This window comes from Strigops habroptila, chromosome 6 (assembly GCF_004027225.2).
Source record: "Strigops habroptila isolate Jane chromosome 6, bStrHab1.2.pri, whole genome shotgun sequence".
Classification (NCBI taxonomy): Eukaryota; Metazoa; Chordata; class Aves; order Psittaciformes; family Psittacidae; genus Strigops; species Strigops habroptila.
In genome coordinates, this window is record NC_044282.2 from 8,472,843 (window position 1) to 8,499,841 (window position 26,999).

The window sequence follows — 26,999 nt, forward strand, 5'->3', positions numbered from 1 at the left end:
CATCTGTAAAGCAGTTGGAGCCTCTGAAGGGTTTAGAACAGGAGGATAAGTTTCATCCACCCAAACAGCTGGATATCTTTCCATTAGATATATATTTCTAGGCCCTAGATCTTGCAGAAGACTTGGTCATGTGGCAAAGTTTTGACATACCAGTCACAGTTGAAAGGGAGAGGAGAGGCGGGTGATGTCCCATATGTGAATTAGAGCTTTTGTAGCTAAGAATCTATCCGTTGCTATTTTATAAATCCATTTTATAGGAACTTTTCCTTTTCTCCTTCAATTTACCAATGCTGTTGGTCTGAAAACCAGCTCAAATGGAAGGAATATAATCTATTGGGTATTTCAAAGGAGATCATATCACTGGAACAAATAATATCTCTAAAGAAAAAAATAAAAAATTTAACTGCATCCTGACATAAGGCTGAACCATATGGTTGGTTGGGAAACACTTTAGATTACACAGCCCTAGACTTCAGAAAAAAAATTAGTTCCAGGCTTACATGCTGGTTTTGGCCCATCTTTATTCCAACTAGTGCTTACTTCAGCTTTTTTTATACCCATTAAAACACAATGCTCAAACAGCTGCTTCTCCTTTCTCCCTTACTTCCCACCCCATTTCACTCCCCCAGATGTGAAAAGCATCCCAAGTTTATGAATGCAGATGGCTGAAACAAGAAGGTGGAAAAATGAGTAGACTGGGTTGAGTATAACTGTACAACAGGTGCCAGGTTTAAATATTAGTTCACTTAGCAATACAGAAAGCATTTTAACCAAATAAAAGATAATACACAAGTCCTTTTATTTACTATGTTTTTGCCAATCTTTTAATGATATTGGATCTGTCCGAAGATATAAAACCCAGCAAGTGTAACGTTTTACCTGCAGAAAGCTACTTTACAACCTCAGGAAATGAGACTCTGATGCTTTTGAAGTCAGCATCTTTTGAAGAAACAGAATACGTGGGGATGAAATATCCAAGTTTAGTATTTTTTGTAGTTTGGGGGTGATTTGAGAGAAAATACAGGTAAGGAAATATCTTTGCCTCATTTATTCTTCCTATAATTGTGTTCAATTTTCTGCATCATAACACGTCAGTAACTCACAAAGGATCAAAGAATTACATCTGTAATCTACAGTTGGGCCAAACTCCCTTTAACCAGGAACGGTAATTAAATCTCTGACTCAAGAAGAGAATGTGATCTCTTTCACATGTGGGATTCTCCTTGATGGTCAGTTCACACCACTGTGAGCATAACTCAGCATGGAGAGCAATATTTAGACTCAGTTGAAGCTTATTACTTTAACAAAATAATTTGTTACCACTGCTAATCTTTTATCCCACAAATTGCCAGCCTTCCAGGATCACCTTAGAAAGTAGGAGTTTTGGTTTGAGATGTTGGTTTGAGCCCATTACCAACTGCCACTTCATGTGTTCTCACAGTGTCAATAAAACACCACAAATATGTCATTCTTAGGCAAACACATTTTTCCTATGGGTTTTTATTGTGTATGAGTGTTCAATCATAACATTCCTTCCAGAGAAACAAAGTTAGAAAACACTGCTGTATCCAAATGGCAATCTATTCTGACACCTCAGTTTACATTTTAATGAAAGACACCTTCTTTTACAATTATTATGCTATGGTATAAGACACCCAAGAGGAATCCAGCTGAGTACAAAAAATATTTTTTTACCCTTGAGACAGTAATCTTTTGTATTCAATCACAAAGGAATCACTAAGGAAAAAAAATAAAATCACTAACGAATGTCTCTGATAGCGGTGAAATTTGCATTGCAAAATTAGTGAGGGGGCAGAAAGAGGTAATTTTCTTTAAAAATATATATACCATTATTGTTGTGGGCACCAGAAAGTATATGCTCATTACTATCTAGATTAAAAGTTTCTAACATACCCAGAATACTCCAAATCTCCATCATACTACCTTCATTCTATTAAAACTAAGAGGATGAGTAAAACAGAACACAGCCTTTTTACTGGGGCATGTTAACAAAGTGCTGATGGCTTAAATGTATCCAATGGTAAATTACCTTTGAAAGGTTCCCAGCCTCCAAATAGAAGCAGATAACAAACACATTCCATGTAACCCAAAGGACCAGCCAGACAGCATACTGCAGGGAGGAAGAGAGAAATAGTACATTAATAATTTCACTATCAACCACGTTAAACTTAGTACATTAAACTATTAGCTCAATCCAAGACAAAAACCAGACTATACATATGGTGCACATGAACAAAAATATTGCATAAAAGAGAGAATGAAGAATAAATTCTTCCCTATCACAGGCACAATCCAGAGTGTAGTGAGTACTCAGTCACACCAGAAAATCTGTATCTGAGAAAACAGTTGATAGATCTAACATTTTAATTTGAGACTTCCATATATAGGTTATTTTGCAGTATTTCTGCCTCTATCAATATATTTTGTAGCATTCCAAGGCATGATTCATAATTATTCAACACCCTGAGGGGCATACTGTATTTTAAATAGCCAATTATTTTGGTTTGTTGGGGTTTTTTACAGTGTATAGGAGAAGTATTCATGCTTTAGCAATGTCTGTTCCTTGATGGATGTCAATTTCTTATTCAGGTATCTGATGTGACTAATGGAGCACATGTTTTCTAGCCTACTTCTATCCTGTCCACCACTTTGCTTCTTTTTTGTATTCATAAGACCTCATGCGCTAGGACTGGAAACTACATTTCCCTGACATAATACTGGAGGATCTTGTATAATCAAGTTTGACCTGCTGTTGCTACTGTTATCTAATATTTGTGCTTGAGACCTTCCCTTGACAAATGATTCCATCATCTAATAAACCTTAGGATTTACAAATGTTTTTCTAATGGCTGTTGTATCTATCCTCTAGTTGTTCACAGTTCAATTCTACATGTTTGCTAATTTCATTCCACAGACTCATGGCACTGCATATGTGTGAAATACAACAGTCATGACACTATTCCCTACTTACAGCTGAGGGCTATTTCCTCCTGTTAAATCACCAACCCATTTATTTCTCTCAAGTATTTACAGCCATACTCTTTGTGTTTTGTTGTCTCTTCTCCAACCTGTACTGATTAAATATTTTTAAACTACTTTTCCAAATCAGGAAACTGTTTTCTGCACAGCACTGTACTATATCACCTTCTGAATAAGCAGATAACATTTTATACTGTACACTATCCATCCCATACAAAAAAAATATGACAAACCATTGTTTGTCACGAATAACAATCTCATTCTCTAAATTCGGTAACAACCTATGTAGGATTCTTCTTTAATTTCTCTCAGAAGTACTGCTTTGCATCACGTTGTCTATCATTCAACATGCCATTTTCAACTTAATCTTCTAGATACTCTGAAAATAATAAAATTCTGTCCTTTGTTAGGAGATCTAAAGTGAGACTACATCCAACATGAGTAAAATTTAGGCCTGTTCTGATTTCTAATTTTTGTAGATAACTAAATAATTGCTAACTGGCCTAGCTATTAGGTAGACCATCTACAGATTTTAAAGAAATACGATATTGTTTTGGCCTAATGGAAGCTAACGCAGATTTAAAGGCTCAAATTGTTTTACACAGAAGTATTTTTAGGTAACTTAAAGCATACAGATTACATATACTTTATAGGACAGCTTTTTCTGGTCCAAAGATCTGGTCACAGGTCACAGATTTCTTTAGATCAGGAAGCACCCTCTGGGCCACCCGGTCCGATCTCTGCTCAACGCATCACCAGCACAGACCAAGTTGTGCAGTGATCTCTCCAGTTGAGGTCTGAATATCTCCAGGGATGGAGATTTCATGGCCTTTCTAATGTGCACCTACTCTTTGAGCATAGGCTGCTCATAAAACTCTGGAACATAGCAACTTGATTCAGATGCATGGACTTAACACACACATTCAGTTTTTTTAAACCCAACTCTGAGACATTAAGTATACTGAGCATTTATTTTCCTGTAGCTTACTCATGGCAAACCTGGCTTTTCATGTAACATGGAGTGCTATAACTACCAAAGCAAAAGAAGGAAACATGAATATACATTCAATAACCTTAGTTTGGCATTTTCTTTATAACTTTGCATAATTTTAACTTGCCAGGTTTTGCCAATTATTTTAATATTTTAACGTTATATACAAGTGCACATATACTCTGATAGTGTTAATAAAAATATTCACTCTGACACATGAAGATAATTGGATTTCTTATATTGAAAATTCTAAATACTGCATTTATACAAGTTTCCCAAAGAAATGAGACTTAAGCAAGTAAAATCCATGTGCAATGTCTGTTCCCTTGAAATAACTTCTGTGCTTTAAGCAAACTAGACAAAAGACTGGAAAATTTTAAAATATTTTTTTCACAAAAGCTTCAGGAAAATAGGCCTACAAATAGGAAGAGATACTCTATTACGTCCTCATTCAAAGAAAGACTTACAAGATCATCTTTTATCAGTCAACACTGATGAAACAAGGAAAAAAATGTGGAAGAGAGCCACTGGAAACTAGGTGGTGTTAGATCGGCTGTTCATGGCACAACTTGTTACATTGCATGTGAGCAACAGCTGATTAAAAAGCTCCCTGCACACAGCACATACAGCAGAATACTTCAAGGCACTTTGGAGTTGCTCATTCCAGCAGAGAGCCTTATGCTTACATGAGTAAATGAAACTTCTCTTTTCCACTGCCTAGTCTATCACCACAAAAATGACAGTCATGTAATTTTTAGATACACTCTTTTAACAAGCATCTGCTGTTATTGGACTACACTTAAGGTCTTTTAAATGTATGTTTTAAACTGCTTCCTTTTGAAATATTGTATGTTTGCTGCCTGAAATCTCCAGGTAAACACCGAGTATAATTGTCTTGAAATACAGAAGGATGCTTCTGCTTCCCACTGCTTCTTATTTCAGATGCTTCAGATCTAGCACATCTCTTATCTCTGGATCACATGAAGTTATAAATGCTTCTTGTTGTCTATGTGTTTCAGCAAATTGTTGCGGAAATTCAGCTCTGAAGGTCTGTGACAATGAACAAATCCCTCTGGTATTCTCTATTCTATGTATCTAATTAGAAACACATTTTATAAGAGTTCTTCAAAGGGCTATAGCTTTTTTTTTTCTTTCTCATATGTAGGAGTTCAAGACAGCTGCATTATCTGACAGAAGCCATCACAATGCTACAGCAGTCACATACCAACGAGACAAAAACCTTCACGAACGCACACTTGACCAAGCAAGAGATAACAGGAGCCATAGCAATGACACCAGAGCTTATTATTTTTATGGAAATCCACACTGCAAAGAGGTATAACTAGAAAGCTAAGACTAAAGATTTAAATACTATTTTTCAAAGTTGCAGTCAATCAGTAAAAGTTCCTTTTTTTTTTTTTTTTTAATAAAAAAGGCTATATAAATACAGCTGTTATATGGTAGAATGAGTTTATCATTCTTCAAGTAAACATGAGTTTATAACCCTCTACAAAGAATTATAAGAATAACCTAGTTTATGATTTATTGATACTGTGCAGTTACAGTCTTGAAAATTTACTACGAATCATCACTAATATAGAATATCTTTTTTCTTGGGGAATGGGAAAAATTTAAATACTAAAATACTTGTAACAGTACTAAGAATCCATACATCCCTCTTCACACCTCTCTCAAAGTTAGCTAAGATGCATTATCTCAATTTTACTCATTACTCAATTTTAAGTGAAACTGAAGAAATTAAAAGACTAGACTTAATTCCACAGCCCAACAGAAAAAAGGTCACAAGGGCACAAGAACCAAACGTCCAGGTAGCCTACTACTGCCTTTGATATAAACCTGGTCACCAGAACTCACATCTTATACTCTTGTCACTTGCCTGAAGGAGAAATACGTCACATACCTTTGAAGTACAAATAGTGAGCAACTCTGATAGCTATGAACATTTAAAATTTAAGCTTTTTTTTTTTTTCTCCACAGAACTTCACTTGGCATTTCTGTAGCTCCCAGAATCTTTTTGGATATGTGAATCAATTACAATCAGACTTGACTGAGGGATAGAAGGTCTCCAGACCTACAAGATTATTACCCTGTGCAATTCAAATCAAATGAATTGTTGTGATTTGCTACTTTTTTTTTTTAATGTACTATTTTTGTTTCAGAATTTTCCAAATTTGAACATATTATGCCCCAAGACACTTCCATGCTTCATTCAGGAAAATGATGAAACTAAATGCATTTCTAAAATTTTAATTACTACATTTGCTGTAGTAATTAAAAATGTGATTGTTTATGCTACCTGGGCAGCAGTACTTGAGTTGTTCAAAGATTACCTTGAGCCCAGCATATCTGCAAAGAACACCTCTTTCCAGTAACACAGTGACAACTGTCCACAATCATCATTACCTTTGCTTCTAAAGTTATTTTCCCCTAATTTCCTCTATGAAGATACATCACTTAGAAATACAATTTTCGAACCTATCTTTTCCCTATCAAATCTGATAAGTATAATTCTGAATACTTGGCCCCAACAAACTATCTAAACTTATCGATAACATTCAGCTAATCTTTGAGGTGCCTACAGTCCTGCTTACCTTTGAAAAACACCACCCCTGAAATAGAGAGAACTATTTGGTGGAGTCTGCTGTTCCTGGGTAGCAAAGTCGATGGTTTATCTGTCATAACCTCCTGTGGTGTTGCCTGTTTGAACCTCCTCAGCACCAAACCGCAAAAGTTCTGCCTCGTGTTTCCACCTTCCTGGAATTAGCAGAAGACCCCACCTAGACTCCCTTGCGAGAAGTCCATTTCAAATGGCAATGACAGCAGTCTACAGGGTGATTTCATGTAGCCACTTAGTAGGCACCATTTTCTAATTTAAAATGCTTTAATCACACATTTTGCCATTTCCTTCCCATTCCCATTGCCTGAGGCTTTCCCCTGAGGTGAGGGCAACACAGCCTGGTGAAGAGTCTCACTCTAGAAATCAGCAGAAGACACACCTCAGCAGAAAGCCTCCAGAGCAGAATAGGATCAGAAACCACAGCCTGACTCTAAAGAAGAATCAGGAGCCAAATTCATGCCCAGCAGAGATTCAGTTATTGAATGTGTAAGGACCAGCTGTTTTAAGCAGAACTGCTGCTCTCAGGAACCTAACACAAAGAGCAACTGTGCTCTGCTTTTAACGATACAGATGAAAGACTTCCCTGCCCACCAGTTACCTACAGGACTCAATGGGAGAGGGCTTAGGGCCAAAACCAGTAGCTTGGACAACAAATAGGAATGTTCCTGGCAGCAGAGGGCTTCGTGCAACCAGTTCAACTTCAATAAATGTTCATTCACTTTTGAATATACTGTGAAGCTCTTGTAGCATGTCATAATCCTCTGGATTTTTGTTCATTGCCACAGCGCGCAGCCTGCACTAGTTTTGCTTGGCTGAATTCTTAGTATCATTAAGACTTAGACATTTCATTGCTTTTTATTTTTAATTATTATTATTTTATTTGCAATCAATCATGGCTATAGTGTCAAAGCACTGTCCATCATTGTGAATTCTGTTTCTAAATGAATGTTAATTGATTTTTTATGATCCATTTTTGAGTTGTTCAACTTTTCTGTCTCATATTGTCTAGTTTGTTTGCTTGTGTTTATCAAGGATTTTTTTAACTCTTGGCATTGCAAGTCCTTGGCTCTTCAGCCTTTCATCAATTAAAGATTAATGTTTTTTCTCCTTCCCTTTGCTCCCTCACGTAAAATATCTTTCTGATATTGTAATTCCTTTATATTACACTTTAATAATTAGTGTTCTCTGCCAAAACTGACTGAAAGCTGCTGAACTGTCACGTACATCAGAACTTGTCACCACCAAACAGAAAACTACTGTTGGATTGGGTTTTTTACTCCTGAGCATCACTGCCTGCAGATATACAGCAAGTGCTGCTTAAAATTTCTTCCCAGAGGCTTCTATATATCCAGTGGTTATATATAAACTTTCAAGCTGCTTGGGCTCAGTTATAAGCCCTGATTATTTACAGAAGTGTATTAACTCTATTTTCCCCTTAATTTGTGTGGGAAGGATTCATAAGCATAAAAGGCAGGAAGAAAGCTGAGGCACCTTCTGATCAGGTCACAGATGGATGAAGGGATAGAGCCCAGAACATTGCTATGATGTGCAGTCACCCTCAATCTACTCATAGCCAGGGACTTATAACTCACTAGGCTCCTCTTTTATTTTGGCTTCTTCTGGTATGTTTCCATTTTCTTGTGTGCCAAAATTATGCTGGTCCCAAAACACAAGGCTGAGATTTACTTTTTTGGGTTTTGGGGTTTTTTTTTTGTTTTTTTTTTTTTTTTTTTTTTTTTTTTTTTTTTTGTTTTTGTTTTTGTTTTTGTTTCCCCCCCCCCCCCCCCCGAAGAAATAGCTCTAACTGCTTCTGTATAAGAAAAGCTGAATTTCTACAGAGCACACTACTGCCAGAGTGGTATCCATCTGCCCACATTTAGATGTCTGCAATGCAGATGTCCTCCTCTGAGCAGTATCTAGATTCCCATTACAGTCAATTGAGAGGAAAAGGTACTTTCAGGGCTCGGTTCATTTCTCAGTGTCTGACACGGATCACTCTACCCTTGCTGTTTGGAAAGCTAAAATCCTCCAAGGCAAAATTCCCAATGTCACAGAGCCCATTAAAAACCTTGTACCAGTGACATCAAAAACGAGATAGTAACACTGCACTATGCAGATATGCATTCTCTTTTTTCCACATAAACAAAAAAGAACAAAGCAATTTAAATGTCACCAGTGTAAAATACCCCCAAAGGACTGCTGAAGAGACACCTCCTGAGAACTATTTTCTCATGTATCCTACACACACTGGTGGTGCATTAATGCTTAAGCTTGAATCATTCATTGGTTCATGTTCTGTTTCTTGGATTCACAGCTCTTTAGGTTTTAGTGGAAAAGATGGGGAGAAATGCAAACATGGCAGCTGCTTTTTGGTACTGCATTACTTTTGTTTGGTTTTTTTAGCTTCTGTTTCAGTGTTCAACTGTACCATCTTAAAATATTCCCATAAACACTAAATGACAAACCTCCAAACCAAGAACCCATGAACAACCCAGAAGACATGTCGGCCCATTCATACAGAATGGGCCTTATAAGAATGATACACAACATTTTTTCTGTGTAATCTCTCTATCTTAATAAATAATGTTTTCTTTTCATATGATGCTATAAGGGTGAATGGCCAAGATGTAAAAAGTAAGCACACAGAAACACGTAACTTACATTTCAGCATTGTTCAGTCAATGTTACACTAGGGTGCTACAAATATTCTAGATCCCCACATGAAATTTTTTTTTTTGGGGGGGGGCTTCTTCTGCATTCATATGTTAAAGCTCACACCTTTTTTAACAAAAGTGCATTTTATGTACCAAAGGAAGTAAGGTAATGCAGAAATTTTAACAGGATTTTTTTTTTTTTTTCCCTTTTGACTTAGCAGTGGAGATTTAATTGGTTTGGCTTCACTCATCATTCAATTCCTGTACTTCTTTTGATCAAATCTTTGTTATGAAACATTTATCAGCAGGAAGCAACTTCAAATATCTGAACACTCAACCTTCTGCATCACAGTACATATCCACCCAACTACAGACACACATATACTTACATATATTCACAGACGGATTGATACTTTTCCTCTTATGTTATTTTCCTATTTTTCCAGCATTCCTTCTTTTATTTGTGGAAGAGATTATAAAGTCTCTCAAAATCAAAATTATTTAAGTGTAAACAACACGAGAATGATATATAGATAATTCTCACTTTTAAAGAGCTCAAAATGCTTTCCTTATATTGGAATTCTAGTAATATTTCTATTTTCCAAGACAAAATTTCAGCTGGCCAAGCAATAGCGAACCTTAAAATAGTGCTGTTTGATCCTCTTCTACCCCTCTGCCCTAGGAGGAACCTACCTGCTGAGTGACCAGACTGGGTGGGAACATTTTCCCTCCCTCTTGCTTGAATTGGACAATGAGCAGCCAGGAAGGCAAGGTGGTTTTGTCCAGATAAAATAAATGTAAGAAATATATTATTGCTGTAATCTAATGTGAAGGGCTTCTCATCGGAAAGGTGGGAAGCCATAATTTGCTTCAGACATCAGCATATTAGTGGAGCTACATACGTATTGACTGTTTCCTTGGTGTCTCTGGCCTTTCAGAAACACTCAAAAATAAAAATCTTGATTATAATTCAGTCATTGAACAGTTTATTTTAATGCAGTTTTTAGCAGGTGTGCCTTTTTAAATTCCCTATTAAAAATACAAATCAGGACACTCAGAATTTTTTCAGTGTTCATTTTTAACAGAATGCAAAAAATAAAATCAATAGATACTGTTGCTAGGAACAGAACTCTACTGACATTTATCTAGATTCTTTTACTGATGCCTCAGTATTTGAGTGCCAACTGCAACTATTTATAAAGGGAATCCATCTCCCTCAGTGAATACATCAACATTCTTGCTAAAACTAAGCCATTTACAGTAAGATTTATTTTGATAAAAATAGTTTGTATTCAGCTGCCCAGGTATTGTTTTCTTCTTTTAATTTTCTTTGATTTAACACCTTAACAGTCAAAGCCATGAGGACCTTGCCGATTGAGTTCACAGCGCTTTAAGTTTGCTCCTTGGTGTTCATATTCCAAAGATTAAATTGAAGCTAAAGACGTATTTGTCATAATAAAAATAAGTGAGGACTATCAGGTGCTTTCTTACCTCTCTCTGAGCTGTTTCAAAAATTCCTAGGACCACTCCAAAATTTTGTTAAAAAATTGGGAGAAGGCTAAGATACGAGGTGAGTTTGTGTTTCACAGTTGGGGGACAGAGAACATGGACTTCAAAGTCATTGGCTGGCAGCTCTATTTTTGGGAGGTTGATGGCTGTTTTGAAAGTACCAGTCAATTGCAAAGGTCACTTCCCATTCTTTGTAGATGACAAACATGTCAATGTTTGCCTATAGAGGGACCCCATTTAGCACAGCTGCCATAGAGCTAACCGTAGCATGGAGCGGATTGCATTTCATTTAGGAACCTAAGACAGCTGGAGTGGATGGTGCCAAATTCTAGAGGCACAAAAACTAGCTTCATGAAACTGTATGGTGAGCACATGGTTAGATGCAAGTTCCTTGTGTAGGGGGTACATACCCGTGAGATTATCACCATGCCCACATAAAGACTGACTCACTGAGCGATGCTAATGAACCACAGGGAGGAGAGAGAGGAAGACAAAGACCACACTTCCCCTTCCTTTATTCCCTTCTGGTACATCTGATTGGCAAGACTGCTTGACTTGGCGAGATCAGTATGTTTTAATACAACATGGCTTTTTTCAGTCTTTTTCAATCTTGAATATATTCAATGAGATAAAAAGAAATTGGAAGGTATAACAATAAAATAAAAGTAGATATGCAAACGTCATTCTTGTTAAAAGAGCACAAAATGCAAAATGGACTTAATTTTCTAATTTCTTCAGAGAAATGTAAGACTATCTAAAAAACATTAATTTCACACTGAAAACAGACTGCAGATATTCAAAGAAAGTACTATTCTAAAAATATCTTCCTCATTTATCAATCAATCAATCAACCAACCAATGAATCAATCTCTGACTTGATTCAAATCACCAGAACACATTACACTTTGTGTGTTTATTGGATGAATTATGGCCTTCCTCAGGAAGGTTTATACCTGGCTCTGTGGGCATGTTAGGCTCTGTATTACTCAGGACACAAAGAGAGTCTCTTCTTTTAGAGTATCCTAAAACTGTCTTATCCTTCACTTTCAACTTGCATCAAAAAACATTAGCTAAAAATATTGCATGCAAGATGTTCTTCCAGTTCTGAGAATATACTGGTGACATGATTAGGTAATTTTGTGGTCCAGCCCTCCTAATATATATAGATTGGCCAAATTCTATTTCTCTAAACGTGATACAATCAAAGAATAGCATAATGTTTCTTATTCCTGCCTTTAAGTGTCTCTCATTCATGACATACATAACCTCCAAATCCTTCTTTTTTGGTAAAACTACAGTAATTGCATTTCTCAGACTGTATCTGATTTTCTCTTTCTGAAAGTACCTGTTGCTTCTCTCCATTGCCTATCTCCAATACCCTAAATAACGCTTTTGCTCTCCTTTCCCTGGAACTCCAGTTTTCATCTCAGTTTTCGGTGAGAGCATGTTCTTGTTTTGAACTGAGAAAGGTCATTGTTACTATTTCCTTTATTTGCTAACCTTATCTGAAGTACCTTCTAGATCTAGTATTCTCAAAAATTTCTTTATAATTTAAAAATAAAAGAGGAAAGATGTTCAAACACCATCCAGGAGTAAGGCTGGCATCTCTGTAACTACAGATGCAAAAAACTTGGGACATTTAATCGTTAAGACATCACTGACTGGGAAGCCTGCCACCAACATCCACACTTGATGCACATACATTGTCTTTTGGCTCTCTACAGCTATGCCCATCTGCTTCAGTGGCATGGTGCCTGCTTATCAGCTAGTTGGACACTTTCAGTACACAGAGGTGCCAAATAAAGGTTTTACATGGGTAGCCTGTATAACACTGAAAGTGCCATTTCTTTTGTAGGAAGAAATGTTAGTGCTGAGATACTAATAGACTGCATCTTTCTGCATTTCTTTTTTTTTTCACTCATTGAAGATGGGTTTTGCCAAAACCATTTTTACATCTCTTTTACAAAGAAAGATATGGTATTGGTAGTCAAAGGGAAAGAAAGCAATATCTACAACAAGACACTGATGAACAAAGCCATTATGAGATAAAATGCAGAGGATGGCAGGTTAGGAGTATAGTTAAACTATACTTAAGGATGTAAGTAAGTATACTTAAGGAGTTTAAGTATTGTGCACTATATGCCACTAATTCAGAGGACAAAAAAACATGCAAAAATATAATACCACCTCATTTTACACATTCTGAAACAAGGAAAGCTTTGCAAATGCAGGAACTGGATCATACTGAGAGGAATCCAAACAGATTATCATATGGTAACATACAGCTGAGATGTTCTAAATAGCCAGAGTGTCATCTCCTGTCATCTCCTACAGAGATGACACAACATGTCCATAGAAGAAGTTGTTTTGTTTTGGGTTTTTTTTGTTTGTTTGTATCAGTAGTTTACTCAATCTTTTAATTAAGAAACATATTATTAAAAAAATATTTTTCCCCTCATTGCATGAGTCATAGTCAAAAACTTCCATGCAGACCACAACTGCATCAGAACTGACAACTACAATAGAACAAGATCGGATCTACATATAAAGGTAAAAGAAGTTGCAGCTATTTGGAATGTGAACCGTTAATCACAAAGTAGTCCCTAGAAAAAACATCACTATTTCTTTAAGCATAAGAAAGGTCTGTCATCTTTACATTCTCAAGAGGAATTTAATGGAAAATGGTTCATGGAATCTTTACTTATTGTCTGTGATGAAACACACACGCAAAAGAAGTACAGAGCACTGATTATGAGATGAAAGCAGCTAGTTAAAATAGTTTTGGCAAGAAACATTTACAACTTCAGAAGATTACTTTCTACAACAAACTGGTGACTAATGAAAAATGCAAAGGCTGGGGGCTTGTTGGAAAAGATTTAGGGAAAAACATTCCCTTGGAATATAGTGTTCTAGAGTTCATGCAAATCCATCATTAAAATATGCGGATAGTGTAGAAAATCAAACTAAAATACAGCTACAATTCTGTTTGGATATATCACCTGAAAACAACCATTGTTCAGTGTAGATATTATTTCAAGCTAAGGCTAGACTAAATATTCTTTCTATAGCAATCCTAACTCAGCAAATTGGAATCTAAGGAGATTAACCTTTAAATTAAAGAAGTCTTTAAAAAAATTCTTTAGAGTTACACAAGGAAGGAATTAAACTGATTTGCAAGGTACAAGATGCATATGAATTTGTCATATATCCTTAATACAACCAATTGCAGTATAATTTCTGATATAACATTAGGACATATTGCAAATGCAGTGAAGAAACCCAGTGGTGTATGACTATAGGGTCCAAAAGCTGCCTTGAAACATAAGATTACAGAACTTTACTTTGTTTTGAGATGGGTATTGAGTGAGATTATTTCCTCCCAACCCATATTTTCCTCTTACAGATCTTCCTTGGCTTTATGACCCTATGCACAGCTAAGATAGAAAAGCATCTATTTTAGTGCTTTTTTTGATAAACTATTTTGATAAACAGTGTTACACAGATCCTTTCACGGCACTTTTCAGGAAAAAAAGAAAATAGCAGATTGTTGAACGGATGATAGCTCAACAAATTATAAGGAGGTAAGAAAGGTCAACAGTTAGGGAATAAACATCTGATACTTCAAATGGGGAGGGAATATATCCAGATGTCAAGTTGGTATTTGATGACATTAGTAATGAAAGGCATGGTAGCTCCCATAATGTGGCAGAAGAGTTGTGCGGCTTTCATTGCAGCAACCTAGCTTGCCATGCAAAATCTGAGCACCAACAAGCCCAGAAGCTTTGCCAGTGCCCCCAGCACTGCCACATCAGAGAGACTGTGATGACAGTTTTGTGACAGGAGACAACAGCACGACAGACTGTTAACTTTGCTTGGAAAAGCAATAGGTTTTTGAAGAAACTGGACTGAATTATTCCAAATTCTGTAAGGTATAATGAAAATGGAACAGGTTTTTCCTGGTCTCCGATTCTATTTCAGAGTGCCAGATCAAGTACATACTCCTCCTGGTATGTGGCAATAAGTACTGAAACACCCAGTAGGAAAATACTGTCATTTTTAAATTGCTGTTGCCTTAAGATCAACAGGATAACTTTGTGACCACTGAAAGAAATTGTAACTCTGCAAGCTAAAGTTCATGCTTATATTTCATGCTTGAATTAAATTTGAGTATGCTGTTGGCTTGATTGCTTGGATGTTTAAAAAATAATTTCCTGTCCAAGCACAATAACGTATTTCATGCAAATTAAAAACAAGACACTTTCAAACATTTAAATGAAATTTAAATAAAATACTGGAAAATTAAGAAAAGTGAGAATGAAAAGTTAGCCATGTTAATTTACATCAACATCCAATTCTTTTTCGTGTATCACAGCAGAGGTTTATGGATGCTGCTGTTCAATATTTCTTTTTACCTTCCTCACCCAGTCCAGCCTTGTGCTTTATTTACTAGATATCATCCACATTTGGTTGTTTGTCAGATTTTCTTAGGCTAACTGACTTACTGCAGCTCCTGTGTACATCTTAAGCATGGACTACCTTCATAAGACCCTGGCTGGGCAGGGTAATAGTTATTAGTCCCATGTTAGAGATGAGAAATTTCTGTCACAAATGCGTCTGAGGTGCTGAAGGTAATCACATTATTCATTACCACTGAGAGAAACCCATGTTGTGCACTAATAAGGAGATGCTCACTTTAATCACACAATTAAAGAGTGTAGCATAATTCTAAAACACAGGTGGCTAAATAAAGGTCACAAAGGCAGCTTCAATTCTGGAACTTCCTCAGTCTCAGGTGCTGCGTCTGCAGCTTCAATAAACTCTTGTTCCAGTGCACGTAAAAGTGTTTGTGTAGGTATTTTTACAGCTTTGCTTATACTGTGGATAGTGGGTGTTATGCAGTCAGGTATCCAGAGTTAATAACGTGTGATGAGCAGTGTCCTCCACATGAGCTGATGATAGCGGGAGGATAGTGCTCTTTTAGGTCCCTGATAAGTCTTCTGTTAATAGATAGATATAAATGGTTCTATCTTGTTTAAAGGAAACACTGAAAATAAAAAGAAACCCTAAAGCACTATTACAGATAAGAGATGTTAATCTACATGTGAGCCATTAGAGACCCTGAGCCTCTCAAACAGACCTGTGCCAATCAAGGCAACAAAAACACCGGAAGAAACACCTGAGCAGTTACAATTATATAGGCTAGAAGCTTCTGCTCTCTGCCCTCCTCCCTTTCCCTGCAGTGAACAATAGCTTCCTTCCTCTCCTCCACATGGCTGGTGCAAAGAAAGGATGGTTTCTTTTGTTCTCCATCCTGCATAGGTGCCCGTTGCCCAACCCAGTAGAGGCACAGGCAGAGTGCGGGCCTGTGCAGCCCCCAGGGTTCATCTGTCTGTTCAGCAGGAGCAGAGCCTGTTCCCTCAGCACTGTGGCTCAGTTGTGGGATGGACGCTTGCACGCTGGCTCGCTTGCCTAGGGTTTGCTGCCATTCCCTAATTTGAAATCACTGCTCATTCAAACAAAGCTAGATGTATTTGCAGTGGGGACAAATGCCAACCTGAAACCATGCCCTGTGGCATCTCTTCCCTTTTTCTTTCCATGTCAAATATCACGTTGCCATTGCAAAAATGAATTATTAGAACTAATTAATGTAATGGCTACAAATTAAAAAATCTACTGAATTTTTGGGTTTTAATTCCATTGATCTAGGTAATCAGAAATGCTGAGCTGCTTTAACTGTAAAATAATAAATAGACTTCGGCAAAACTTTAGTTTGAAGGTTTAACTCTAGCCCACTCATAAAAGCAGTTAAGTATCAAGGTCCTGTAATGGAAAGTGCTAGACAATTTTATGTGTACTTATTGCCAAACCTGACAATCATTATGTGAATCATTAAACAGAATCAGTAATTTCTTTTTCTCCATTCTACTTTAGAACTTCATATATTGAGCAAACATACTGCTGGGACTTCAGTAATATTCAGTATTGTCTCCACTCCTCGGTGATACTTCAAAAGAAAGTCTCATAGAAAAGCTCTGCTGTCCTTTTGTCTACAAGAAATTTCAGTGGATTACCCAAGTCTTGCTGCTTTTTGCTGGCCATCACTCCTCACTGTCAGAAATTCTTTTGCCTTTGTTCCTTCATTACAGACATCCTATAGCAGTCGAAATACAGAGAATAAACAGGAGAATTTCCAAAGCAAGGAGCGTAAGGAACATAGGAATATTAATACTGCAAAGAGAATTAGAGAAAAAGTCTCAAAACAGACAGGAGTGAGTGAAAGCTTAAGTAAATACAACAATGTTCAAATACATCAGCCACAAGAGATCATTGGAGAATATGATCACATCTTTAAGGCATAAAAAGTGAAATTTCACTGAGAGAAGAAAAAGATAATTCTAAAACGTAAGCAGGATTAGTGCCTCATATAAGCACTTGGGAACGAAAGATAAAAAGATAAGTATAAAACTCCAAGGGAAAAATAATAAAAAAGAAAAAAAAAAAAAGTCAGAGTATCATTATCAGGTCAGTGTAGTGGTCAGCAAGAAATTAGAGTTGGAGGATTAAGAAAACCTCTGTGACAGCTGGAATCTGTCCCAGAACACTATGAAATCACAAGAAACATAGAAGAACAACTAGCTTATGTTTGCAATCTCTTAGCTGCAGGACCACACTTCCATAGAAAAGCAATGGAACTAACTGCAAAACAGTTTGTCATTAAAAGTAGAAGACAGAAATCTAGAACACCCATAGACTTGTGTTGTGGTTTAAACTCAGCTGGTAACTCAGCACCATGCAGCCACTCACTCACCCCTATATTCCCCCCTCCCTGGGCAGAATGCGGAAGAGAATCAAAGGAAAGTAAAACACTCAATGGGTTGAGATTGGCACATTTTAATAAGTAAAATACAATATAGTACTGCTACTACTACTGATAAGGGAAATAACAAGGGGAGAGAATATAAAACTAAAAGTGGAAAGAGAAGAAAAAAACCACTATAAACAACAGTGATGTACAATACAGTTGCTCACCACCACCAACCAATACCCAGCCTGACCCGAGCAGTGAACTGGGCCTTCCAGGTAACTCCCCCCACAGATTATATACTGGGCATGATGTGCTGTGGTATGGAATACCCCTTTGGCTAGTTTAAGTCGGGTGTCCTGTCCCTGCTCCCTCTGGGCTTCTTGTGCCCCTCCTCACTGGCAGAGCATGAGAGACTGAAAAGTCCTTGACCAGGGTAAGCACTACTGAGCAACAACTAAAATATCGGTGTGTTATCAGCATTGTTCTCAGACTGAAGCCAAAACATAGCACTGCACCAGCTACTAGGAAGAAAATCAACTCTATCCCAGCTGAAACCAGGACAACTTGTCACATAGATGTAGCTATAAAATTAGAAAACCAACTGTCCCCCACCAGACAGAATTGGTCCAAGAGAATCGGAAAGTCTTGGCTTAGCAGTATGCACATAGATTCATATCAGTGCTTACGCAAATGCTCGGTGTGTTAACTAGGCTCAGTAGTAGAAGGCAGACCTAGAAAGAGGGAATCCTTTGAAATAGCTGTCCTTTCCCATTACTGAACACTTGCTTGTCTCACTCAGAATGAGACCACATTTGCCTGGGAGTGGATGGATGGGGAGAAAAGGATACTGCACGCTGGTTCTCTGCCCAGCTCCAACATTTGCAGTGTCTTTGGATGAATTAATTCTGTGGCAACCTTGTCTGCTCCCAGTTTTAAGTGAGAACCTATTGTCATGATGACATTCCTGTGACAGCCATTCTGGAACAAAATGCAGCAGAAAGCAGATGAAGCATCATAAGAGGTTGCTGTGCAGCTGGGATATCTAACTCATGTTCCTTATTTACTCTAGAGCTGCTCTTCTAAGTGTGTTGATGCTTTTGCCTGCTGAAGGTGTATTAGGAAGCAATGCAGTAGATCTTTTTTCAGTTATCCCATGGGATATTCTCGCAGAACATTAAAACTAATAAATGGCAAGTCTTATAGAAGGTCTCAAGTGCAGATTGCAGATGTGATCCCCCAACTCTCAATGGAAAGAAGCCAGAGGCTGGTCTGCACAATTGTTTTGATTCAACAGGGATTTCTGCCTTAATGCTTTGTTTTGCTGTGGAAACTGAAAGACCACTATATATAAATCTGCAGAAATTGAGCCTTAAAAAGTCTACAGTGCAACATTTTTATTGATGAAAGAAAGATAAGGGAACATCTGCCTAACTACAGGAAAATCCTGAATCTTTGTCTTAAGAAACATGTTAGTCCCCTAAATTCTTGACTCTGGCATGAATTGCACTGTCCAGAATCCTTCCTCAAAATTATCTGTAGCCAGCATATATAAATCACTGCTATGACAGATTGTTTGAGAATAACTGTTCGGTGTGGCAAGTCTGCAGTTACTTCCCATATGCCTTTTGTTACCCAACCTATTCCAAAACTTGTGGATTCAGCATAGCAATAAAGAAATAAACAACTGAGACAGTGTGCTGTCCAGCAATTTCAAAACCTTTTGTATGATTAGTTTGCTTCCTTCGCTCTCTACATGTTAGAAAGCAAGTAAGAATTAGACCCTAAACTGTATAGTTGACGTACAGCATATCTAGGACACACAGATGTAATTAATAGAATGCTGTAAGAGTTGCTATTATGGCTAAATTTCTCATTTAATATTAATTCTTAGGAATTAGAAAGAAGAAATAAAGGCTTGGGTTTATTTAGTTTCACAACTGGAAGATACCAACACTATTAACCACATTGCTGTATTTTGAAAAGATGTATCCCAAGGGTTGTGGCGCCTCCACAGACAAACATCTATTAAAGAACAGTTCTGTGAAAAACAGTCTAGACTTGGAAGTAGTACATCCATTGTACTTCTAAATGGTAGTTTATCAAGAAGAAGAATGTTCAGGGAGAGGTAAAACTTTCCCAAGCAATGCAGAGTAGACCTGCTCTAAGCCTTTCAATAATAGATACCTAGCAGGAACCTATTATGTGGTGTCAATAACACTTCTTTCTGATTCTTGAACTGAAGATTAGTGTGAAAAATGTATGTAAAAGATCAGCTGTTTAAGTGTTTAAAATGCATTAGTTTAAGGATAACTACCCTCTATCTGGACAATTCTTAGTGCAGGATAAATGCTAAGGAAGACGATTTATGTATGGACAAGAGTCTTAAGCAGTAGCCTCTCTAATTCTGAAGACTTTAAATCAAGGCCTAAAAGTCTAAGTTAAAACAAAGAAAAAAAAAGTGTTGCAGATAAAAAAAAAAAAAGGCGGGGAAAAAAAAAAGCATAACACAAAAGAACACATTGGAGATTTGATCCCAGTGTAAAAATGTACAATTCTATTCCTGCTTGTTATACATTACCAACTGGGAGAGCTGCACAAGCAATTTAGATGCCTTCAGAGAAAAAACGGATGCTGTTTTACTCAAAGAACCCTCCTATGATGACATTTTAAGCTGTGATCAGTGTTTTCTAGGCAGAAGAACAAATTTCAAAATGTTAATAAAAACCAAATGTGCATACAACACTGCAAGAATAAAAGGAGGAAAACAGAGTTCTGTCTTTCTGATAAGAAAGAAGGATTTTAGCTCCACTGTTCAAATAATGGTTCATTTTTGTTCTTAATGGAAATGTTTGAGACCCAAAAGAGGAAAATATAGCTAAGTAAATTTACATGACTGTTGTTATATCATCAGTATAAATGCTACTTCATTACTATGTTGTTAATGTGATTTAAATAAAAAAGAATTATAGATGCCACTATGAAGTTCCTATTCCAATGTTATTTATAAGGATGGTTTTGGTTTAGGTCAGATTCATTATGAAGGATGCAATGAAAACTGTGCAAACATACTCAGCAAATAATACAAACATCAGCTGAACAGGCAGTAAAATTCAAGTATCAGGCTAACACCGTTTCTGTCCAAAGCTGACTTTACAACCGAATTCATGTCTTTAATTTTTTGATTCTGTTGTCAGACATATTGTTGAAATATTTTTTTAGCTTGTTTGTAGCTTTGCTGTGCTCCAAGAATAGCTTTACACTTGTCAGTTGCTTCTGGCATATTTAGAGATTTCCCAGTAGTATGAGATTTCCTGCCTTGTCTTTATATCCTAAGAAAGATCAGGTAAGCAGTCTTCAATGTTTTCCTTGGCATAGTAACTACTTTTTTTCTCCCTTTATTTTTTTTCTTGAATGATATCTGCTTATTTTCTTCTTGTAACTTCCTTACCAAAAAAAAAAAAAAAATCTATAGTCTTACCTTTAAACTCCTGTTGCTTTGAGGCCAACTGTCTGAGAAGCATTGATGGCTTTATTGACTCATTTGCAAGCACAAGAATCAGAAAAAATGTTGCCATATTTTCAAACAGATTCCTCAAATTAAAAAAAACCAAAAACCCAAACAAACAAAAAAAACCCCCAAAACCCCAAACCACAAAACACCAAAACACCACTATCATCTTATCATACTTTGTGGCAGAAATTTTTAAAACTTTTTCTAAAGCCAGCAAAGGTTATTGATCTGAGAAAATTTTTGAAGAGCAATAAAATGTTTGCCGTTATGTCAACTGCAACACTTGTTGCTCTAACGTTAGCTCAGGACACATTAACTTACTTAGTTCATGGCGTCTGTTCTGTTCCTAGAGTACAGAGCTCTGAGCAAAATCATGAGTTCACGAATTCTCGGGAAATCAGAGATGCAGTAATTCTGCTATACTTATGCTTAAAAGTAAAACTGGATAGCTTTAGACTGGGAACTCCACCATGCTGGGGTTCCCCCCCCCCCCCCCCCCCCATTTATCCTTTTCCTTCCACTTTTAGCAATATTGTCATATATTGGTTGAGTTTTAACTGGCTCTGGAACCAGCTCTCTGTATCTATGATGACTATTTCTACCTTCATAAGAAAAACACTGCTCTTTCTCACCACCCACACAAGCAAGTCACTTGTTTTATTTAGTTTCTTATCCCTCAGTATATTCCCCTTTGCCACCCAAACGTGTTAATAATTAAACCTGACTCACAGTTCACTGTTTTCAAGGGCTAAAACTGAGAGAAACAACGCTACAATTTAGCACGACTTCCCTTCAAAGTTCTCATTCTTAATGACATGTACTGGAGTTGCTATGGAACCTGTTTACTCATGTTTACACTCTCTCTGTGTGTAGGCCATAAGTTACTCCTGCATGTCCATTTATGTTTCCCCTTTAGCGAGCTCCACACAGTGCAAAATTTCCTATGTGACAAGTAAAGTGGAAAAATATTAAGCTGGTGCTGGAAAAATTTACCAGCATACTCCAGAATTTCACACTGGATTCTAAATGCAGGTCCAAACCTATGAAAATTTCAGGACAAATCAGGTTTCTGAACCATTTCTATTCTGTGACAGGATCAATTAACTTCAGTTAACAGCAATAAAGAAGGAATCCTGGGGTTGTCATCAGGTAATATCTATAGAATGGGCAGAAATCTACATTTCTTTGAGATCTAATACTCTAGCAAAATTAATTTAACCCTCCTTTGAAAATACATGTAAATAGATGATTAATTTCAACCAAAGTCAGTCGGAAATTAAGTACTTGCTCAGCACTGCGATACCTGGCTGAACAAAATGCAATGTTAAATGTAATCCTACTGAAGAATGACCTTTGGGGTTTGGTTTTGTTAAATGTAGTGGGTACCTAACATACAGTACACACTGCCTGCAGTGATGTTATGAAATCTCCTCTATAACACTAATAGACTAAGAAGAAGAAATAAAAAAAAAGGGGGGGGGGAACCACCCTAAAAAACTTAAAGCGTTTAAGAACACTTCCTAAATCAGCATATTATGCTTGAAGAAAGATGGTATTTTTATATTTATATATTTATTTATAGAAATATAATGTAATTTTCTCAGTTTTAAAATGCTACCAATGTAAAATATTTGTAAGCCACTTGGAAGCTACAGTAATGAATGCTGTAAAAATACCTATTTTGATTAGATTATATGTGGCAGATAGGCCAAAGATTGAAATATTTAGTCATGGAAAATTTACATACATTAATATTGGAACTAAACTACTCTTTCACCTATTGGCCTAGGATGAGGTACCTAGCAGGTTATAATGCAGATGCTAACACAGATGTCAACTATGGTATGCTTGTGTCTCTTCATGGACAAAAAACGTGACTTAATTTTTGAATGCTATCAAGTTGCCTCTTCAGATGAGAATTAAATCTGTGTAGTAAACAGAAAAGCATGACCTCAACTAAGTTCTTCATCTGCAATATCATGAGATTTTGAAAGGGAGGATGGTGTTTGACAAAATAGACACTGATTATTTTCAGTCTTTAACACAATTACTCTTACAGGTATGCTGATGATTTGTTATTGTTGTTGTTATTTCTTTTCATTTACATTGGGGAAAAAAGCATCCTATCAGTTCTACTTTCAGCCCTTAACACCAAATTCTCAGCTGGAACATTCAGTGAAGTTCCACTGAAAGCAGTATCTTCCCACGTATTTACACACCAGGGCTATAATCCAGACGAGTTTTTTAAATCCTCACACCTGCTGGTCTGTGATAACTGTGTGATCTTTTTGTGATATCCTGTATCTGATACAGGCTAGACACTTAATAACTTGCATGAAATCTAATGTGTCATCTTGTTAGAAAAGGAGACAAAGCTGAAAAGACTCTCATCTGCAAGCTCTTATTTTAAGATAATCAATAAACTCTTCCATAATTATTGTATCCTGGCAGCATTCAAACAGCAGACATCAGACAAACAGAGCCACAGTGGTCCGTCTCTGTTCCCCAGGCAAATGAGATAAAACTTCAGAGGGACTCCCCGCCTTAATCACAGAAAGAAGCCAGACAGGGAACATGTGCCTCTGAGACCCTTCTCTAGTTATAACTGGACTTTCCTGTACTGAGCCTCTGCACGGCCATGCTTTTTCTTTCTGTTCCAGCAGTGTCAGCAAGCTGACAGTGTGTTTGGGATGATGCTCCCACCCCCTCTGAGAAGTTTGACACCCACAAAACCGTAACAAAAGTCCAGCCTGACTTACTGTATGGTCATGAGGTGCTAGGATCTAAATGGAGGATCCCTTTCAAAATGGGAGCCTGGTGTAAGGCTTGCCATAAAATACATGAAGTGTCTCCTCAGTTCAGCTTTACTCTTGCCTTTGTCACTACGATTGCTATGTTCTTCTCTCCTTACTTTTTTTCTCTCCAAGTTACTATCTTATCCCACCATTGCTGTATTTGTGCACTATTTAGCACAATATAGCACATTCTTGGTTGGCTCTTAGAAATTACTGTAACAAAAGTAATTAATAATGATATTAACAGCAGCAATCTTTCAGACCATGCATTTTACTGGGTGATAATTCAAATCCCAGCATTCTGCCAAGAGAGCTTAGTTAAACTAAAAGGTGTGAAATTAGTCTGCAATTTTCTAGAGAACATATAATTTATTACTTGCATAAGCAGGTGGTAATGCTCATAAATGCATTTTTAAAACTGCAAATGCATAGAAATAAAATTTCGTAAATTGGACCTTTTTACTTCACAATTAATCAAAAGATATTTATATAAATACACTATTACCCAGAAGTTTGACTCCAACATCATACAAGACAACTTCTTGATGCATTGGCTAGTGGACACCAAGCTTAACAGAATACTTTGATCTTCTGTTTAGTTTTGGCAAAGATAGTATGTATTTCTGTTGTTTGGGCTGTTCCATAAATCACATGAAATTATGGGGGTGCATGGCTGCTTTACTTAGCTGAATAATCAATATAGTGAACTAAGAATATTATACATGAATGTAGGATTTGCATTCAACTTCAAAAAATATTCAAATATACATCATCATAATCATGGGGTATTTTTTTCCTTTCAGTTGAAGTTTCCTTTCCTTAAAGTTTCATCCTTCTGAAGGTCATTTTTGAGAATACCGCCAGGAAGAGAAGACATAGGGAGCAGTGTAAATTCATTTGATATATATATTTTCCAGTGTTTTTTCGAGGTTGCATATATATTTATTTGGTAAGATGTCTTCAAAATTCCTGGTACAAGTGCAGATACTCCATAGATCTGAAATGCAAAGTCATCATTCTGTTTATGAGGACTAGAAAGCTCAGTAGGCAAAAATCCTTTCCCATTGTAGATTTGCATTTAAATTTGATTCAATTTAAAAAGAAAAGAAGTTGTTTTTACTGCCCTTTTTAAGGTCTACATCAAATTCCAGTGGAAATCCTCTTTACAGTCAATCATATTGTGGATCAGAATTTATAGCTACAATTCCCCAAACGTGTTCATTCTTATCTTTATGCCTAAGTAGTCCTGCTGAGTTCAGTATCTTGCTGACATGTAAAAAGTTAAAACATGCACGTAGGTGTATGTAGGATTGGTTCCTTAGTTGTCTGAATACCTTTGTTCACTTTGGCAACCTCTCATGACTCCACGTAGCTGTCTATTCACGAAAATCAAAGAATAGGTAGTTCAACTACTTTAATGAATGAGTGAAATGAAAACCTTCTAATTAATCTTGCATTAGCATCAACATTAACCTCTTTTTCCCTTAAATTCTTAGTGCCTTTTCACAATATTTGTGATATTTGCTAAAGAATGTATGAAGCAAAGAAATAGTGATATTCTGTACCCATTTTTGCTTTCAAAAGTGTCCTTAAACTTTTAAAGAAAAAGTTAGCAATGAATATTCAGTTATGCCTTGCATTTTGTGGGCTGCAATTTTTTTAGCATCAAACTGAGGTCACATACAATTTGGTCACAGCAAAACTCCCCTCATTTGGTAAAAGCTGAGGCGAATTTTTGGACAAGTGTTTATTCTGGAAGGACATACAGAATTACGTAAATAGTGAGAAAACCTACAACTGAAGAAGCATTTTAAAATAAGTAGCTATCCAAAACGCAGCTATTTATTAAGATACAGTTTATTCCCTGGATTAGTGGAAGGCAAGAAAGAGAATTTCAATTACAACCATTATCCATTATGTATATTAAAAGCTTTTCATTTTGGCTAGTGACAATCACAGCATGCATACAACTATTGACTAGAAGCCTTTCATGAGGACTGGATTAATAGCATTTCTCCCTCTGGTAGATATAAATATTTAATCTATAGCTCAGGAAAACTTCAGATACTTAAACTGTTAACAATATCACTTTCCATTCTCCTTCCATGCTTCTCCATTCTCTACAATAGGAAAGCCTTACAAGGGAGGAAAACAGTTTTCACCGCAGTATAGCACATTCATTATATACCTTGACTTTCTAAATGCCCCCTTGTCATATGGTCTTCTTGTTCTTGGTGCATGTAACTAGAAGCATATTTGCATTGCAGTCTTGCTTCAAAAGGAGGCATATTAAGGCAGATTCAGCATGGCTGTATTATCCAGATTTTTACTCATCCTGCTACAATCCTGCCCATAAAGCTGTGGGAGTAACCCTCTTTTCATTTGAGTTGGTACAAATCTTGACCACCTAGAATAGTTTGAAAAGGGTTTTTACTTTTGGTATAGAAGATCAAACTTATTATGGCCTTATTATGACATCATGATGCTGTCTGCACGTTGCAGTTCACATGCCCAAGCTCTGACTTCCTTCTACAGGCTGTTTTCTGTTGTAGATGTTTTCTACAGAGCATGGTCAGAGTCTTCTCATATCTCTTTCTCCCCAGTAAAAGAAAAGCCTTTAACACGCATCTGTTGAGCTGTAGGAAACCTCCAAATGACTACCCTAGAAAAATTTGGATGCTCAAAGGAAGTGTTGACTGTGAAGTAATTCTGTAACTCTGTTTAAAGTGGCACCCACTTGATAAACTGGTATGAAGCCTGAAATATATCTTTCCATTTTGCTTTCAAAGTTTTACTGGGCCTTGAGCTATAAAAATACAGCAATTAAAGGCATTCCGTTATGAAATAAAAACAAAAAAACAGGTGAAACCATGCCTCGCCCCTAAGTTGTGTTGAAGGACCTTCTGAGTTCACCCAATTTTTAGGAAACATTTGCTTATTTGTCCCAGAGAAATTAAAACAGAGACGCAATGATAGCATTTCATTACTACTTTATGTGCTGTTGGCTAAGAAAATAGCATGCCTTGTCTATGCTAGCCTGATAAGCTAACTAATCCTAATGGGCACTGGACCTTTGAAGACTGGCATAAACAAACA

The 26,999-nt window shown here is 36.8% G+C and overlaps 1 protein-coding gene across 3 annotated transcripts in view; it reads right to left on the reverse strand.

Moving 5' to 3' along the window:
* Window positions 1–26,999, reverse strand: part of NKAIN2 (sodium/potassium transporting ATPase interacting 2) — a 538,764-nt gene that overhangs the window by 249,256 nt on the left and 262,509 nt on the right. For all 3 annotated transcript variants that reach the window (XR_003991789.1, XR_003991790.1, XM_030489215.1), the window contains exon 3: window positions 2,051–2,131. Coding sequence is in view for 1 of the 3 variants with exons in the window: in XM_030489215.1 (XP_030345075.1) it covers window positions 2,051–2,131 (81 nt within the window). In the remaining 2 variants the exon portion in view is untranslated. The remainder of the gene's footprint in view (window positions 1–2,050; window positions 2,132–26,999) is intronic.